This window comes from Molossus molossus, unplaced genomic scaffold (assembly GCF_014108415.1).
Source record: "Molossus molossus isolate mMolMol1 unplaced genomic scaffold, mMolMol1.p scaffold_m16_p_12, whole genome shotgun sequence".
Classification (NCBI taxonomy): domain Eukaryota; kingdom Metazoa; phylum Chordata; class Mammalia; order Chiroptera; family Molossidae; genus Molossus; species Molossus molossus.
In genome coordinates, this window is record NW_023425347.1 from 65,190,733 (window position 1) to 65,208,799 (window position 18,067).

General features: G+C 38.2%; 1 protein-coding gene across 7 annotated transcripts in view; it reads right to left on the reverse strand.

Moving 5' to 3' along the window:
- ZYG11B (zyg-11 family member B, cell cycle regulator) overlaps positions 1 to 18,067 on the reverse strand; it is a 101,601-nt gene that overhangs the window by 18,124 nt on the left and 65,410 nt on the right. For 3 of the 7 annotated variants that reach the window (XM_036256209.1, XM_036256216.1, XM_036256210.1), the window contains 7 exons: positions 16,796 to 16,895; positions 16,520 to 16,570; positions 13,875 to 14,036; positions 13,723 to 13,770; positions 9,244 to 9,441; positions 9,056 to 9,108; positions 6,851 to 6,948 (listed from right to left, as the gene is read on the reverse strand). In XM_036256209.1, the coding sequence (XP_036112102.1) occupies positions 6,851 to 6,948; positions 9,056 to 9,108; positions 9,244 to 9,441; positions 13,723 to 13,770; positions 13,875 to 14,036; positions 16,520 to 16,570; positions 16,796 to 16,895 (710 nt within the window). Of the gene's footprint in view, positions 1 to 5,337; positions 5,453 to 6,850; positions 6,949 to 7,668; positions 7,722 to 9,055; positions 9,109 to 9,243; positions 9,442 to 13,722; positions 13,771 to 13,874; positions 14,037 to 16,519; positions 16,571 to 16,795; positions 16,896 to 18,067 lie in introns of those variants that run through there. The other 4 variants (XM_036256212.1, XM_036256215.1, XM_036256211.1 and 1 more) reach the window with 4 other exon arrangements.

An 18,067-nucleotide genomic window follows, 5' to 3' on the forward strand; every position in this document is an offset into this window, starting at 1 on the left:
CTGAGCATGTGCCCTGACCCAGAATTGAACCATAGACTTCTTGGTGTATGAGCTGATGCTCAACCACTGAGCCACACCAGCAGAACCATTGTGGGTTTTTTTCAAACAAAATTTTAGAGAGAGAGAAGGAAAGAGAGAGAGAAACATCAACTTGTTATTCCACTTATTCATTCATTGGTTGCTTCTTGCATGTGCCCTGACGGGGGATTGAACCTACAATCTTGGCATATTAGGACGATGCTCTAACCAAATGAGCAACCTGACCAGGTCATGATCATGTTTTCTTTTGACTCTCGTTTTGTTCTAGGTTGTGAAAGCTTGGTTTTATGATCAGTGAGAATACTCTCTCTGGTCTCTGCCAACCACAGGATGCATGTACTAGTGTGCGTCTGGTGAATAACTAAAGGCTGTGACTCCAGTAAGTTCTTTGACTGACTGCGCCAGCATTCAGGGGTTTGTCATAAGGAGTCCTGGTCCATAAGAGACATTTGTTGTCTCAACCTTCACTATCTCATTGGTCCTGAAAAAGTCCCATTCCAATAATACCTGTCTGGTGTCAAAGATTAGCAAGTCTGTGACTAAGGAGTCTCATATTATCATGGAAAACTGGAGACACTGTATACACTATACTATTCTTACTACCTGTGACAATGAAGTATAATTAATGTCTCTCAGCAATGCTTTGTTTTTTTCAGTGTACAGGTCTTGCACAACTTGGTCAGATATATTCCTAAGTATTTCACAGTTTTTGATGTACTTGTAAATGTCATTTTTCCATTTATATTGGTTGTTGCTAATATATAGAAATGTAACTGATTTATGTATATTGATCTTATATCCTGGAACCTTGCCAAACTCACTTATTAGATCAGATCTAATTAACCTTTTGCAGATTTCATGGGAGTTTTCTACATAGATAATCACAGCATCGGTGAACAGAAATAGTTTTACTTCATTCTTTCCAATCTGTTATCTTTTGTTCCTTTCTTGATCATACTGGACAGAACCTCCATTATAATGTTCAGTAGTGATAACACCGGACATCCTTGCCTTATTCCTGATCTCAGGGAGGAAACGTTCACATTCAATTTTTCAATGTTAATTTAGATGTAGGATTTCCTTAGATGCCCTTTATTAAGACTGAATCTTGAATTTTGTCAAATGCTTTTTCTGCATATACTGAGATGATCTGGATTGCTTTTCTTTCCTATTCTGGTAATAGAATAAAACATACTGATTTTCAAAAGTTAGCCCGGCCTGTGTGGCTCAGTGGTTGAGCATGGACCCATGCACCAAGAGATTGCCGGTTTGATTCCCGGTCAGGGCACATGCCCAGGTTGTGGGCCAAACCCTCAGTGGGGGGCATGTAGGAGGCGGCCGGTTGATGTTCTCTCTCATCGATGTTTCTATCTCTCTCTCTCTCTCCCTTCCCCTCTCTCTAAAAATCAATAGAGAAAAAAAAATTAAAAAACAAAACAAAACAAAAAACAATACAAAAGTTAAACCAACCTCGCAATCCTGGAACAATCTCCCTAGTCCTTTTTTTTTTGTACTGATAGGTTCCATTTGTTAAAAAGTTGCTAAGAATTTTCTCATCTATGTTCATGAGAGATACTGTTCAGTAATTTTCTTTTATAATGGCTTTGCCTAGTATTTTTTTTTTTTTTTTTTTTTTATCCTCACCGAAGGACATTTTTCCATTTTCTTTTCAGGTGGAGTGGGAGGGAGAGAGAGGAACAGAGAGAGAGAGAGAAACATCGATGCGAAAGGAACACATCGAGTGGCTGCCACCCGCACAACCGACCAGGGCCGGGGACAAACTGCAACCGAGGTACGCGCCCTTAGCGGGAACCGAACCTGGGTCTCTCAGGACCGCAGGTCGAAGCTCTAACCGCTGAGCCAAACCGGCCAGGGCGCTTTGCCTAGTATTGATATCAAGGTAATTCTGATATTCTTTTTCTTTTTTTGCCTCCGGCTTTCTTTCTCTCTAAGATTCTGTTTGGGTAGTTTCTATTATTATATATTCAATTTAACTTACCTTTTCTTCTGTTATCTACTCTTAACCTCATCCAGATATTTTTCATGTCGATATTTATAGCTTTAGCTCTAGTACTTCTATTTTACTTTTTTTTGTTGTTAATCCCCACTGGAGGATAATATTTTTCCACTGATTTTCAGAGAGTGGAATGGAGGGAGGAAGCGAGAAAAAGAAACATTGATGTGAGAGAGACACATTGATTGGTTGCCTCCTGCACATGTTCTGACCAGGACCAGGGATGGAACCTGCAACCAGCTATCTGCCCCTGACCGGGAATTAAACCTGTGACCTTGGGTGCATGGGCCGACACTCTACCACTGAGCCACACCAGCCAGGGCTTGTTGTCGTTTTTTAAAAGAGTGCTTAGTTTTTCTCCAGCATACAGTTCATTTATTTTCAGAGAAGTATGACCATTTCAAGACTGTTTATAAGCTTTTAAAAAGAATCCTCACTTAATGATGTTTTCCATTGGTTTTTAGAGAGACTAGAAGGGAGGAAGGGTGAGAGAGAGAGAGAGAGAGAGAGAGAGAGAAAGAGAAAGAGAAAGAGAGAGAGAAACATTGATGTGAGAGAGACACATCTATTGGTTGCCTCCCACATGACTCTGATCGGGCCAGGGATTGAATCTGCAACTCAGGTACGTGCCCTTAACCGGAATCAAACCCGAGACCCTTTGATCCGAGGGCTAATGCTTTAACTGCTGAGCCAAACTGGCCAGGGCTGTTTTTAAGCTTTTTTTAAGGTTGCCCTAGAGAAGCCTTTATTTTAGGGGTAGTTTCATCTCTTTGGGCTCTACTAGCATTAGGTGAATGCCCTAGGTATTAGGTTCTTTCCACTTTTTGGAACTCGAATATTTCCTAACTTTGTGTGAGCTCCAAATGTTATTCATTTAGCAGCACCTTGATATTTATTCTTTCTCAGGCCTCAAGGAGTCTTACCCTAGGCATGCATAACTTAGTATTCAGACAAAGACTCAAGAAACCGTTATAAAGATTTCTGGAGTTCTTTCTAGATATGGCTGTCACTTCTGCTTACTCTGCCCCACAAATTCCAGACACCTTAGTTTCATCAAACTCTGATTTCTGTTTCCTCAGTTCAAGAAAATTGCTGTGCTGTACTTGGTTACCCCACTCTATGCCAAGGTCTAGTAAATGCCTCCAGGAAGAAAGCCAGAAAGACTATAGAGCTCATCTCATTTGTTTCCCTCCTTCTAGAGATCAGAATCCTTGGTGTCTTTTGTGTAGTCTAGAAAGAATTGTTTCAAGTCCCCCCCCAACCCCCAGTTTTCTATTGTTTGTGGCTGGAGGGACAGTTACTCCTGACCCAGAGTATAAGTTTCTGCTTATATAATTTTCTATCAGGTCTTCTTAATGACATATAAATATTCCACTGTCTGGATATTTCAACATTATTTATTATTTCTATATTGCTGGACCTCTAGGTAATTTAGAGTTATTTGCTATTATAAATAATTATACAATGAATATGTCTATAAAAACAAGCATTTGAGTATAATTTTAAAATTAAAAGGTAGACTACCTAAATGTTCATTAACAGGGAAGTAGCTACATATATAATTGATAAGTCGCTACATATATAAATGATTGTATAGCCATATGTTTTGGGTTGAATTGTGCCCTCAAAAAAGATTGGTTAGCCCTGGCTAGGTGGCTCAGTTGATTGAGCATTTCCTGTGCACCGAAAAATCACTGGTTCAATTCCTGGTCAGGGTACATGCCTCGGTTGTTGGTTCAATCCCCAGTCAGGGTATATATGGGAAGCGCCAGAGAAGCTCCCTCTCCCTTCTTCTCTCTCTAAAATCAATAAAAAGATATTTAAAAAACAAAGATTGGTTAAATTCTTAACCCCCAATACTTCAGAATGTGCCCTTATTTGGAAATAGAGTTGTAGTTGATATAATTACTTAGGATGGGCCGCAATTCAAGATGACTGGTGGTCTTACGAAAAGAGGAGGTTTAGGCACAGAAATAGACACACACAGAAAAAGACTCTGTGAAGATATAAAGGGATAAGATGGCCATCTGACTATAGTGAAAAAAATATGCAAGCCAAGGGATGTCAAGGATTGTCAGCAAATACCAGAAGTGGAAAAGAAGGATTCTCTCCTAGAGCCATCAGAAAAAGCATGGCCCTATTGACCCCTTGATTTTAGACTTCTAGACTCCAAAACTGAGAAACATAGTCCTGTTGTTTTATTTTTTATTTTTATTATTATTATTTTTTTATCCTCACCCGAGGACATTTTTCGATATTTTGTTCGGATAGAGTTGGAGGGAGAGAGAGAGAGAGAGAGCGCAACATCGACGTGAAAGGGTCACATCGAGTGGTTGCCATCCACACGACCCAACCAGGGCCGGGGACAAACTGCAACTGAGGTATGTGCCCCTAGCGGGAACCGAACCCAGGTCAACGCTCCAACTGCTGAGCCAAACCGGCCAGGGATAGTCCTGTTGTTTTAAACCACCCACTTGTGGTACTTTGTTATGGTAGCCATAGGAAACTGATATACCATATAGGAGAGATTATGTGATTATTACAAATCATATTGTCAGAAAATTTCTAAAATATGGCAAAATGTGAATTATAATTATGAAATAGGTACTATTATTATTGCCATTTAACAAATGTGGAAATAGAACCCAGGCTTAATAATTTGCTCAGGATGGCATACATAGTAAGTGGTAGAACATGATTTGATCCAGGTAGATTCCTGTGTGCTCATAACCACTACACTATACTATCTCTTAATTGTTAAAAGTTGTAAGCAGCATTAAAATGTTTTAATGCAAACTGAGAAGTAAATTCCATTTAAATATAAACAAAATAAGCCAGTAAAGAAGAAAATAGGTACTTGAACTACTTGAGTTGGACATAAAATATTCTAACCCACATTACAGTACATTTTAGAATAAATCCTTCAGAGTGGTCATTCCATAGAGTAAACTTAAAAGAACAGTGGCATCTAAAAGCAGTCACAAAAACAAATATATATAAAAATATACTATTATTATTTACTTATGTTTTATTTTCTCCTTTGGAACTGTGAAAAGTCTGTTCCTTGAGTAATGAGGAAAGAAGCCTAGAGATTAGAGGCTGAGTGTAAGATGGTATAGACTGGGGTTTTTTTTCTTTATTGATTTTTTTTTTTTAAGAGAGAGAAAGGGGGAAAGAGAGAGAGAGAGAGAGAGAGAGAGAGAGAAACATTGATGAGAGAGAACATCGATTGGCCGCCTCCTGCACACCCCCCCACTGGGGATTTGGCCCACAACCTGAGCATGTGCCCTGACCAGGAATCGAACTGGCGACCTCTTGGTGCATGGGTCGACGCTCAACCACTGAGCCACACCGGCCAGGCAGGGATAGACTGTTTAGAAGCTAGGGAGTTCTCAGAACCTGCGTACAATAAGAGAAGAAAAATTTCATAGCAGAGGCTATTTAATATAGCTAATAAGGCAGTCTTATATTTCTGAACAAACAACTCTCCTTCTGGGGAAGTTAGTAGGAGGGGCCAGAAAAGCTTCCAGGTAGAAGTTCAGGCAGGTTACAAAGCTGTTTTTCTGTCACATTCCATTCCCTAAACTACCTTTCTCTGTCCATCTAATACAGAAGAGCTTTTACTGAGTTGCCTTTTTACTGAGTTTTCAACAAAGAATGCAATGAGAAAGAAGCTAACAAAATGTTAGTGCTATTTGCTATAAGTCTATTGTTGAAAACAACTCTCACATTTCCTATATAAGGCTGTTTATAATATGGCCCCTATTAAGATCCTATAAAATAAATTTAATTTGTAGTTAATTGCTTAGAAAAGCTTTACATCTTCCTGAGCATATGGCATGTTTTTTCGTCTAATACAAAAAGAGAACCATGTAGCTGATTATTTGCAGCTCAGCCACAAAAAAATTATATGAATCACTATGTGTAGTCTAAGAATCTACATTTTAGTATTTTCTCCCCATCCTTTAATTTTTTTCCCCAAATTATTTTTCCCTGGTCCTTATTTTTAATTAAAAAAAAACCTTTATACTTTACTATTAGTGTTTCTATGTGTTTTTGTGAATGTTTCAAATCATTTATTAAATGACCTTATGTTAATAAATAACTGACAAAGAGTTGTGTCACAAACTTCAAAAAAGAATTATATAAAACCTGATCTAGGCCCTGGCTGATGTGGCTCAGTTGGTTAAGCATCATCCTGTGCATGGAAAGATCGCTAGTTTGATTCCAGGTCAGGGCACATGCCCAGGTTGAGGACTAGATCCCCAATCAAGGTGTATGCAGGAAGTAGTCGATCGATGTTTCTCTCTCTCTCTCTCTCTCTCTCTATCTCTATCTATCTATCTATCTCCCTCTCCTTCTCCCCACTGCTCTCTCTAAAATCAATAAAAACATACTTAAAAAACAAGAAAACAAACAAACCCTGATCTAAATACTTCACAAACCATGGGTGCAGAGAGCAACATCTTATGTGGGGGAATTTTGTGTAGATGAAGACTGGGCACTGGAATGTACCATAAACACTGGATCTCCTTAAGACATCTTGCTCAACAAATTAACTTACTGTAGGCTCCTAATCTTAATATCCCATGATGTTAGAACAGTGTCATTCAGTATCTACTATCGCCAAGCTCATTCTCAAAAAATAAATTTACTTTATAACCTAAGATCTCTTACATTGCATTTTTTAAAGTCTGTGTCCTTAAAAATCACTTCAATACACATTCAAAACTGCCATTCCTATGTAAGGAGAATTTTCCCTGAAAAATAAAAACATAGTTTCTTTTTGGTACATACGATTCTTGCTGCAGACATGTTGCATGGCCCAAACTGCCCATAGCTGGACTCCTGGTGTTGTAAAACAGCCAAGTAATGGGAAAAACGGATTAAAGGACCTAAAAGTTCAAAAGAAAAGAATAAAAGTTACATCCTATACTTAGTGTCATTTTCTTTCTTTATTTTTTAAATTCCTCATCCGAGAATATGTTTATTGATTTTAGAGAGAGAGGAAGGGAGAGAGATGGAGAGAGAAACATCAGTCAGTTGGCCTCCTGTATGCACCTCAACCAGGAATCAAACCCACAATCGAGGTATGTGCCTTGACCAGGAATCAAACCTGCAACCTTTTTGGTATACAGGACAACGCTCCAACCAACTAAGCCACCCAGCCAGGGCTTAGTGTCATTTTCTAAAGCAATGATACCTGAACTTTTCATTCTAGAAATTTCATCCAACTATTTTTTTAATATGTTTTTATTAATTTTTTAGAGAGAGAGGAAGGGAGAGAGAGATAGAAACATTGATGTGAGAGAGAAACATCGAGTGACTGCCTCCCGCACACCCCTACTGGGGGTTGAACCTGCAACCTGGGTATGTGCCCTGACTGGGAATTGAATCAGGACCTCTCAGTCCACATGGGATGATGCTCAGTCCACTGAGCCACACTGGCTAGGCACACCCAAGTATTTTAAAACTAATATAAATGAGCTATAGTATATCTTTCCTTTGTTTTATCCATTTGAAAGAGGGCCATATTCTGGAGAAGTCTTGGTAGAGAAGATGGAGGGTGACTAGAACAAGGTACCAACACAGAAATATTTTTTTTTCAGAAGTACTTTTTTGATCTTGAAGATGCACATTTAAGAATAGCAGACCTTGGCTGGAAAACCTAGAAAAGAAGAAGTTAGTTGATAATTAACTGGTTGGACACCATGAAGGAGGTCTAGAATTAGCCTTTCTATTTCTATTGGCTTTCTGTTCCAAAATGCATAGAACATAAGTTGGGGTGATAAAAAAATGTTGGCAGCAACAGCATTTATGAAGTAGATAACAAAAACAAGTTGTAATAATACTATTTATGCAGCAATCTGGAATACTTCAAGTAATTAGTAACTAGCTATCAAGTCACCTAACTGTCATAAATAGAGTTAGGCATCGAGTCTGCATTTTAATAAATTATTACAAACTGCTTCCCTAAACTAACCTGGCATTACTTCTAGTTCTCTCAATGTGTCATCTTGTTTTGCACCTTCTTGTGTTAATATGCTGTTTTCTGTTCCTAAAATCTTCTGCCCCCACTTAATTATCTCTCAAAACTCAGCTCATAGCCCTGCTGGTGTGACTCAGAGGATTGAGCATCATCCCACGGACTGAGAGGTCAGGTTCGATTCCTGGTCAGGGCATATGCCTGAGTTGTGGGCTCGATCCCCAGTAGGGGGCGTGCAGGAGGCAGCCAATTGATGTTTCCCTCTCACATCGATGCTGCTAGCTCTCTCTCCCTCTCTCTTTAAAAAATCAATAAAAACATATTTCAAAAACAGTAAAAAAAACAGCCCGGCCAGTGTGGCTCAGTGGTTGAGAATGGACCCATGCACCAAGAGGTCGCCGGTTCGATTCCTGGTCAGAACACATGCCCAGATTGTAGGCCAAATCCCCAGTGTGGGGCATGCAGGAGGCAGCCAATCGATGTTCTCTCTCAGCAAAGTTTCTATCTCTCTCTCCCTCTCCCTTTCTCTCTCTCTTTAAAGTCAATAAAAATTTTTAATAAAAAGTAAAAAAACAAAACAAAACAGAAAACTCAGCTCATAATCTACTTCCCCCGGAAGCCTTTAACCATTTTCCAATGCAGATTTAAGTACTCTCATCTTTAATTTTATAGCTTTCTATGCACAAACCTAGCATAATAGTGAATTATATCTGACTCACATTGGTCTCCCTTACTATGCTGTAAGGTTCCTGTGTGTAAGTACCATAACTTACTCCTCTTTGGATTTCAAGAGCATAGAACAAGCCCCTGGCACTTGTCTTCAATAAATGTAGAATGAAGGAAGGACTGATGAATGAGAGGTAACAGAAAAGTAAAAATACTTAGCTTCTTTTAAAGCCAGCAGGAAGATAAATGGCTTGGAGAAAAATTATATAGCTAGTAGGAATTATGCATCTAGTAGGACCTCTAGGCAAGCAAAAAGGTTACTGTTTTAATATTAATTACTTGTTAATTACCTGTATGCTACCATCTCACACTCTGGAGTTGGCCATTTCAAAATAGCTGAATGCTGCAAGACACAAAACACACAAGAAAGGATTACAATATTTTTTTTTAGCACTGCATTATTGCATTGTGAGGCTTTGACAGTTTAACCACTATGAATATTGTTTGTATGCTTCCAGAAAACACCAAATAATCCTACCAGATCATCCAGAAGAGAATTCCTCTGGCTATGGCTCAATGTCCAAGCTTGTTCACCTCTAGATATTAAATGGGCAATAATTCCTGCTGCAAAGTAACTGACTTCCACTTCAACACTATGTAGGAGGCTACTGATGTGGTCTATAAAATCCTTCCACATTAATTCAGAATGCAATTCTTGTACTTCAGCTATATTGTTCTGCAAAAAAAAAGATATAAAATTTAAAGCAATAAGTATAGTAAATGCCTAATGACCCTTTGTATTCTAAGAAATAACAGAGATTTCAAGGATTTAGACATGTATCTGCAAATGGACAATAGGTGAAGACTGTTGCTATATTAGCACAATGGAATTATGGGTAATTTTTTCTCTCTTCTCCAAACAAAATAACAAATAAACAGTAGTGAGTGCCTTTTCAGTCAAAATGTCAAAATAGATGACCTAAAAATGTCCTGATATAAAATATCTGGAAGCAATGGCTGAAAAATAGCTAACAACCTTTAAATATGTAACTTTACTTGCTGGGGTAAAAAGTGAACAGAACCAAACTGGAGCTATCACCAACCTTCAGGGGCAGAGAAATGGGTTTCAATAGCTATGCAAAGGCAGAAAGTAGAGACTAACTATTGGAACTAAGACTTCACATACAAAGGAAGGACTTTCAAAGTGTTACACCTCAATAAAAGAGTGGACTGACATAGATACATGAAAAATAAACCTATTGTAATCTACTCTCTGGCCTAAAAGGAAAAGTCTTTCCTTATTATTTATAACCAGGGGCCTGCCCTCATGCAAGGCTGTGGCTCAAATTATACCATCTGTGTGGTTTAGAGAAACAATAGCAAGAGAGGTAGGCGGAAAACCAGGAAAGTCTGGTACCTAGAAAGCAGAGAGGGGTGGGTATATCAAAAGAGTGAAGGGATCAGCAATTCTGAATACTGGTGGAGAGCCTAAGTAAGATGAAGACAAAAAAGCATCCATTCGTTTGAGAAAAACAGCAATCTTCTGTCTTAAAAATTGCATAGCTTTAGACCCCCCCATTGAGTACCAAAGTTTGCCTGCTGGCTAGAGAAGGTATTATATCTAGACTTGGGGTATAATGGCTTCCCTTGGTAGTACATAAGGAAGATTTCCGTTCACATGGGAAACCACTGAGGGGTTTCTAATTCATCTCACTACTCTGAAGAGTAATCCTAATTCTTTTTTTTTTTTTAAGGATAATTCTTATTTTTTAAAAATTTATTGAATTTTATTAACAAAAAATAAATTTAAAAATTCATTAAAAAATAAAATAAAATTTATTGAATTTTAGAGAAGAAGGGAGAAGGGGAGAGAGAGAGAGAGAAACATTGGTTTGTTGTTCCACTTATTTATGTATCCATTGGTTGATTCTTGTATGTGCCCTGACCAGGGATAGAATCCACAACCTTGGTGTACTGGGTCAATGCTCTAACTAACTGAGCTACCCTACGAGGGCTAATCCTTATTCTTTTTTTTAATCCTCACCTGAGGATTTTTTTAAAAAATTGATTTGAAAGAGAGGGAGAGGAAGGGAGAGTTTTCTCCACACAACCTTTCTGGTGTATGGGACGACACTCCAACCAACTGAGCCACCCAGCAGGGTTAATCCTCATTCTTAAAATTTCATTTGATCTACTATAAAATCATAATTATTTTCCTAACCATTGATTCCATTTGTTTTTTTGTTTGTTTGTTAATCCTCACTCCAGGATATTTTTCCATTGATTTTTACAGAGAATGGAAGGAAGGGAGCGGGGTGGGGAGAAAGAGAAACATTGACTGGTTGCCTCCCACACGTGCCCTGACTGGGGCCAGGGGTTGAACCTGCAACCCAAGTACATGCCCTTGAGTCCTTGACTAGAAACCTGTGACCCTTCTGTGTGTGTGTTGGGGGAGGGGGGGGGGCAGGCAATACTCCAACTACTGAACCACACCAGCCAGGGCTGATTCCATTTTTTAGGAACCAAAAACCTTGACCTTTTCATTGTTAAGAGACTATTCACTTCCAAACATAAGTCATTCTATAATAAATGATAATGAAAGAAAGACATCATATCCACATGTATTCTCTGTAATGATTAACAAGTTTTCTTCTCCAACCATGGAAAAGAGTGAGGGTAGAAGAGACAAATTTAACTAAACTCATTACATGAATGTGTATAATCTTGCCTTTTTCCGTCAGTATCAATGATCAATCAGTGTCTTCTATGCCCCTCTTAATGTCACATATTCAAACAAGAAAAGACATTCACATTTATATTTTACACTCTTCCCTATTTATAACTTTTTACATAGCACGTATCATTTTTCTTTCTTTATTGATTTGAGAGAGAGAGGAAGGAAGAGAGAGAGAGAGATAGAAACATCAGTGGAAGAGAACATCGATTGGCCGCCTCCTGTATGCCCCCACTGTGGATTGGGCCTACAACCTGGGCATGTGCCCTGACTGGGAATCGAACCAGCGACCTCTTGGTGCATGGGTTGACGCTCAACCACTGAGCAACACCGGCTGGGCACATGTATCATTTTTATAGTGACAAAAAAAGAAAGAGATATATGCCTTTTTTAAACTAAGAAATAAAAAATAAAAAGTAGTCCTTCTCCTCCAAAGACCCTCTGAGAAGGACACAACTTTAGCTCAGAGCCACAGAAGATGATGTATCAAAATGCTAAATTACAATTCACAATTAAAACAATCCATAATTAGTGAGAATCATCAAACATAATAATGGATTAGACCTCTCCCAAGAATTGCTCATAATACAACTAAAAGATAGTTACTGATAAAACAACAACAAATTAGAAACACACATACACACAAGAAAATGCAAAGACTAGCCATGATTGGTTTTGCTCAGCGGTTAGAGCATCGGCCCGTGGACTGGGGAGTCCTGGGTTTGTTTCCCACTAAGGGCACGTACCTTGGTTGCGGTTCGTCCCTAGCCCCAGTTGGGGTTGTGCAGGTGGCAACCAATTGATGTGCCTCTTTCACGACGATGTTTCTCTCTCTCTCCCTTCTTCCCTCTCTCCCTCCCACTCTATCTGAAGATAAATGCAAAAAAAAAAAAAATTATATATATATCTCCTTGGGTGAGGATTAAAAAAAAAGAAAATGCAAAGACTATTATTTAAAATAAAAAAAGGAAAGCTTTGGAATAGAACAAAAGAGATTTTCAAAACAATTATGGCTATTCTTTCCTGCCATAAGCAAGTTACTAGAAAATCAGACAAAACATATGAGAACTGTTTTCCAGCAGTAGACAACAGGCTATACAGAAATGTGATCTCTGAGAGAAGGTATTCAAATGGAGCAGTTTCCAGATTGCTGTGTATGTACAAAAAACCTAAAGAGAATCTGGCAGTTCTGCTGATTTGAGGAAACAAAGATCCGAGTAGAGAATGGCCAAGACAGCAAATTTGTAGAAAATTTTTTTTTTTTTTTGTACAGACAGAGTGGGAGGGAGAGAGAGGAAGAGAGAGAGAGGGAAACATCGATGTGAAAGGGACACATCGAGTGGCTGCCACCCGCACGACCAACCAGGGCTGGGGACAAACTGCAACCGAGGTACATGCCCTTAGCGGGAACCGAACCCGGGTCTCTCCGGACCACAGGCAGACGCTCTAACCGCTGAGCCAAACTGGCCAGGGCTGTAGAAAATTTTTGAGCATTAAAAAATATGTATTAAAAGAGCATCAATGAGCTGTGGGGACAATTTTAAGCAGTTAATATATGAGAAACTGTACTTTCCAAAATACTCCAATAGGTTAGGGGCAGTGAGGAGGATGCAAAAATTCTTTTTGAAGAAACAATCCTTGGCCCTGGCCAGTGTGGCTCAGTTGGTTGAGAGTCATTCTGAGCACCGAGAGAGAGGTAGCAGGTTTGATCCCTGGTCAGGGTGTAAGCCTGGGTTTTGGACTCCATTCCCAGTAGGGGGCATGCAGGAGGTAGCTGATCAATGTTTTTCTCTCTCTTTCTCTCCCTTGTTCTCTCTCTCTAAAATCAATAAAAACATAAAAAAATAAATAGAAAAGAAACAATCCCTGATAACATTTCAAACCTGACAAACTATAAATCTATATAGATCCAAGAAGCTCAGTGAATCCCAAATGCAGGTAACATAAAGTAAATCACATCAAGATAAATCATAATTAAATTACTCAGATTCATTACTAATCTTTAAACAATTTTTTTTAATTTATTGATTTAAGAGAAAGAGAGGAAGGCGGAGAGATAGAAACATCAACTTGTTGTTTCACTTATTTATGCATTCACTGATTGATTCTTGTATGTGCCCTGACCAGAGATTGAACCCACAACCTTGCTTTCTTCACTTAATTATAATGTATATATTTTCTAATGTCATTAAGTATTTATAAATAGAGTAGCAACTTCAATATATTACCTCAGACAGAAAATAATTACAGCTTTGAATTAAGCAGGAAATGCTTATATCTTACCAAAAGTCCTAGAACTTTCTGTTGAATGGAGGACTCAGTTGGAAAAGACTGTAAAAACAAAGAGAAACCTATAACTACCTAAAGAACCAATAAAATAAATTATTAAATCAATCAGTAAATGTCAAAACTGAAGGCTAAATTCCCATTCTAACCTCTAGAACCCTCATGAAGAGTTCTAACCCTTGGTTTTCAATAAAGTGTCTACAAGTGGTTGGAGATTCATCTGTGAGGTTCCAAAGTGCACTCAAAGTAAATTTCAAAGTAGTGTCCACCGAATTTTGATTGGTTTTCTGCTTCACTATTTGAAGAAGTTGCTGAAAGAAAAATAGAATTAATTTCTCATTATTGAATAATTATAATTATTAATGGTAATAAACACAGTCCATGTTTAGTCTTATGACTTAAGACACTTTCTATAAAGGTTTTTATAAGTATAACAAACAGCTTCCTGGATCAGACTATTCCTCCAACAAGAGAAAAGTATAAGAACTTCATAAGTACTTCTATGTTATTTTTATTGTACCTATAATCTAATTGCCTGTAAATAAAATGAAAAGCAAAGTTATTAAAGCTTGGGACCAACTATCTTACCCAATTGGTCACAACATACATTCATTTCAGATCCTGGGATAAAAAATGTGAAGGAGAGAAGGGGAAAATAAAGCAAACATTTATTTAGCATCAGCAAATTATATCCTAAATTGTAGACACTTCCTATAATTGTAGACACTTCCTAAATTGTAGTGCTATTCCCATTTTTCAGGAGAGAAAATTCAGTCTGAGAGGTATTAAATTTGAAATTCCACTTGTATATTATCTCTAACATAGCTTTAACCTAAGAAATTTAAAGTGTGAAAGTTAACTGTTTTAAGACCTACATAAGGCATCCACAATTCCATTTTTAGATTCTACTTTTGGGGGTTAGAGAGAGCTCTGCTAAGAGATACAAGAAAACATTAATGAACACTTATTTAAAGATACATTAATGGCCCTGGCCAGTTTGGCTCAGCGGTTAGAGCATCAGCCAGCGGTCCAGAGAAACCTGGGTTCGGTTCCCGCTAAGGGCACGTACCTTGGTTGCAGTTTGTCCCCGGCCCCGGTTGGGGTTGTGTAGGAGGCAGCCACTCAATGTGTCCCTTTCACATCGATGTCTCTCTCTCTCTCCCTCCCTCCCTCCCTCTCTGAACAAAAATGGAAAAATGTCCTCTGGTGAGGATTAAAAAAAAAAAAAAAAAAGATGCATTAATGAACACTTATTTAAAGATACATACAATTCAGGAAAAAAAAATTTTAAGAAATACATGCCCAGCCGGAATGGCTCAGTGATTGAGCATCGACCCATGCACCAAAAGGTTGCTGGTATGATTCCTGGTCAGGGCACATGCCCAGGTTGTGGACCTGATCCCCAGTGTGGGGCATGCAGGAGATGGCTAATTGATGTTCTCTCTCATCAATGTTTCTCTCTCTCTCTAAAATCAATAAAGAAAAAAAAAAATTAAGAAACACACTTATGTGCAGTTATTTAAAGTAATAGTATAGTGGCTAAGCGTTTAACAGTAGAACCATGTTTCCTGAGCTAAAATAAAATCTCTGCATCTGGTTAACTGTTTGCCAATTCTTTGTTTCCTCATTTGTAAATTGCAGGTGCAAATTAAGATTTTTTTAAAAAAGCTAGCTATTATCATCATTACTACTACTACTACTACTACTACTATTTTCTGCTAATTCCTGCTTAAACTAAGCTTAATTTTCCCCCGAAGCATATGAGAGAACTATTTCCTTAAAATCTTTGAATATAGCCCTGGATGGTTTGGCTCAGTAGTTAGAGCATCGGCCTGCGGTCCCGGGGTTCGGTTCCCACTAAGGGCACGTACCTCGGTTGCAGTTTGTCCCTGGCTCTAGTTGGGTCGTGCAGGTGACAACCACTTGATGTGTCCCTTTCACGTCGATGTTTCTCTGTCTCTCTCCCTTCCACTCTATCTGAACAAAAAATGTAAAAATGTCCTCGGGTGTGGATAAAAAAAAAAAAAATTTGAATATATTTCCAGCCAAAATTACTGAAACACATATAGAACAATAAAAAGCCATATTTATAACTAAAATGTCATCCCTAAAAATAGTAATATCAGCATCCTTTTCTACTTACCTATCAAATGTATGACTTACTTTGCCATTACATACACAATTTGTGAGTAATAGAAAAAGGCAGTCTTTCACTTGACTTTTCCTTCTACTATGGTTATTCAAACACCTCATGCCAAGATTATAACAGGAAGCCCCAAAGTGGACTTTTGCCTCCAGTCCTCTTATTCTGTTCATATTTACTCTCTTTAAAGCTTTTTAACTTTTCACTGTTTACTATGTTATTTCTTCAACTGTGTAAGCAAGAAAAATATGTCAACTATTTAAATTATCTTCTTCCTCAAATCATCTAGCTTTAGCACAATCTTATGCCTATTATAGTCTTTATATTTTCTTCATAAATTTAACAAAATCACAGAGTTTTAGAACTAGATAGGATCTTATGGCTTATGTACACCCCAACAGTTCAGGTAGTTTGTCTAAATTCACAAAATGAGTTTACAAATAGATCCTAGATCATCTGACTCTTAGTTCAGGATTCTTTTTATCTCTGTTAAGGAGTAAAGCTGCCTCTATAAAAAGAAATAAATATCCTCATTTAGAAGTAACAAAAATAAGTTTTTAAAATATAAAACATCAGAAGGTACACAACACTGCTTGAAAACAATGAAAATAAAAACTGTCTAGTTGTCTGCATAGAGGAGATAACACTTACCCTAACGATGAAGAGCTCAGCACCAAGCTGTGCAGTTTGTTCTGTAGAAAGCTGCAAGCAAGCAAAGTAAATGTCCAAGAACCCATTAGTGTGAGTTTAATTAACATCATTCACTGTAACAGACTCTAAATGTAAGAGTAAAATCTCTGATCAACCTTAAATTCTGCAATATTGAATGCAGCTTGAATAAGCAGGCTGGAGAGAGGCTTACTAACATTTGTGGCTCACAGATTTTGGGAAAATAATAACTATTAGGAGAAACACGAATTCAGGTACCTTGGCAGCCAGGATAGAAATGATGGCAACTGCCATCCTTTGCATGTTTTGATCCTCATGGTTGCAAAGCCACTGCATAACAAGCTTGGCTGCTTCAAACCTAAAAACACACAAATGAGTTCATGAATGAATCCTGGAGGCCCAGGCACAGTTTCAGAGTCCCAGGTGAAAAGTGATAATTCCTCTGAATTAATAGAGAATAATCATTATACTTAGTATTCTGGAGACGGTACCTCATTATTAATTCTGACAACACTTTGTAAAGAAATAAGAGTCAAAACTATTGGGCATTCATATTCTAAAATTATAACATATTGTTATTCTGTAGTGATGTCTATACTGTAATGATAAGTTAAGTATTTTCTGGGTTCCTCACAGTACCTAGCACAACAGAAATTCCTTAATTCACAAACATTTATTGAGCTTCTGCTTTGCACCAGATATTGTTCTTGGAGCTAGAGTTAGAGTAGTGAATAAAATGAAAATATCCCTACTCTCATAGGCCTTACACTCTAGTGGGGAAAAACAGATAATAAATTAGAAAATAAGTAAAGTATATGATTAAATATAGACATATGCTATAAAGAAGAAAAACAGCCCTGGCCGGTTCGACTCAGCGGTTGGAGCATTGGCCTGCGGACCAAAGAGTCACGGGTTTGGTTCCTGCTAGGGGCACGTACCAAAAAAAAAGAAGAAGAAAAACAGGGAAAGAGAGGACATGAAATGTTGAAATTTTATGTAGGGTAGCTAGGGAAGGTCTCATTAAAACTTTTGAGGAAGTAAGAGCTAGCCATGTGGAAATCTAGTATTTCAGGCAGATGGAATGAGAAACACGACGATCCTGAAGTGAGAGTGTGCCTGGAGGTTTTGAGAAATACCACGGAGGCCAGTGAGGCCAGGGCAGAGAGAACAAAGGAAAGAATAGTACTAAGAAATGAGGTCTCAGTCCCTAGCCTGTTTGACTCAGCAGTTAAGAGTGTAGGCCCTTGGACCAAACAGTTACGAGTTTGTGGGTCAATCCCTGGTCCCAGTAAGGGTCCTGTGGGAGGCAACCAATTGATGTGTTTCTCTCACTTCGATGCTTCTTTCTCTGCCTCCTTCCTTCCCACTGTATCTAAAAAAAAATCAATAGAAAAATATCCTCTGGTGAGAAGTGAAGGAAGGAAGGAAGGAAGGAAGGAAGGAAGGAAGGAAGGAAGGAAGGAAGGAAGGAAGGAAGGAAGAAGGAGGTCCCAGGTATGAATTAACTTTTACTCTGAATGAGATAAAAAG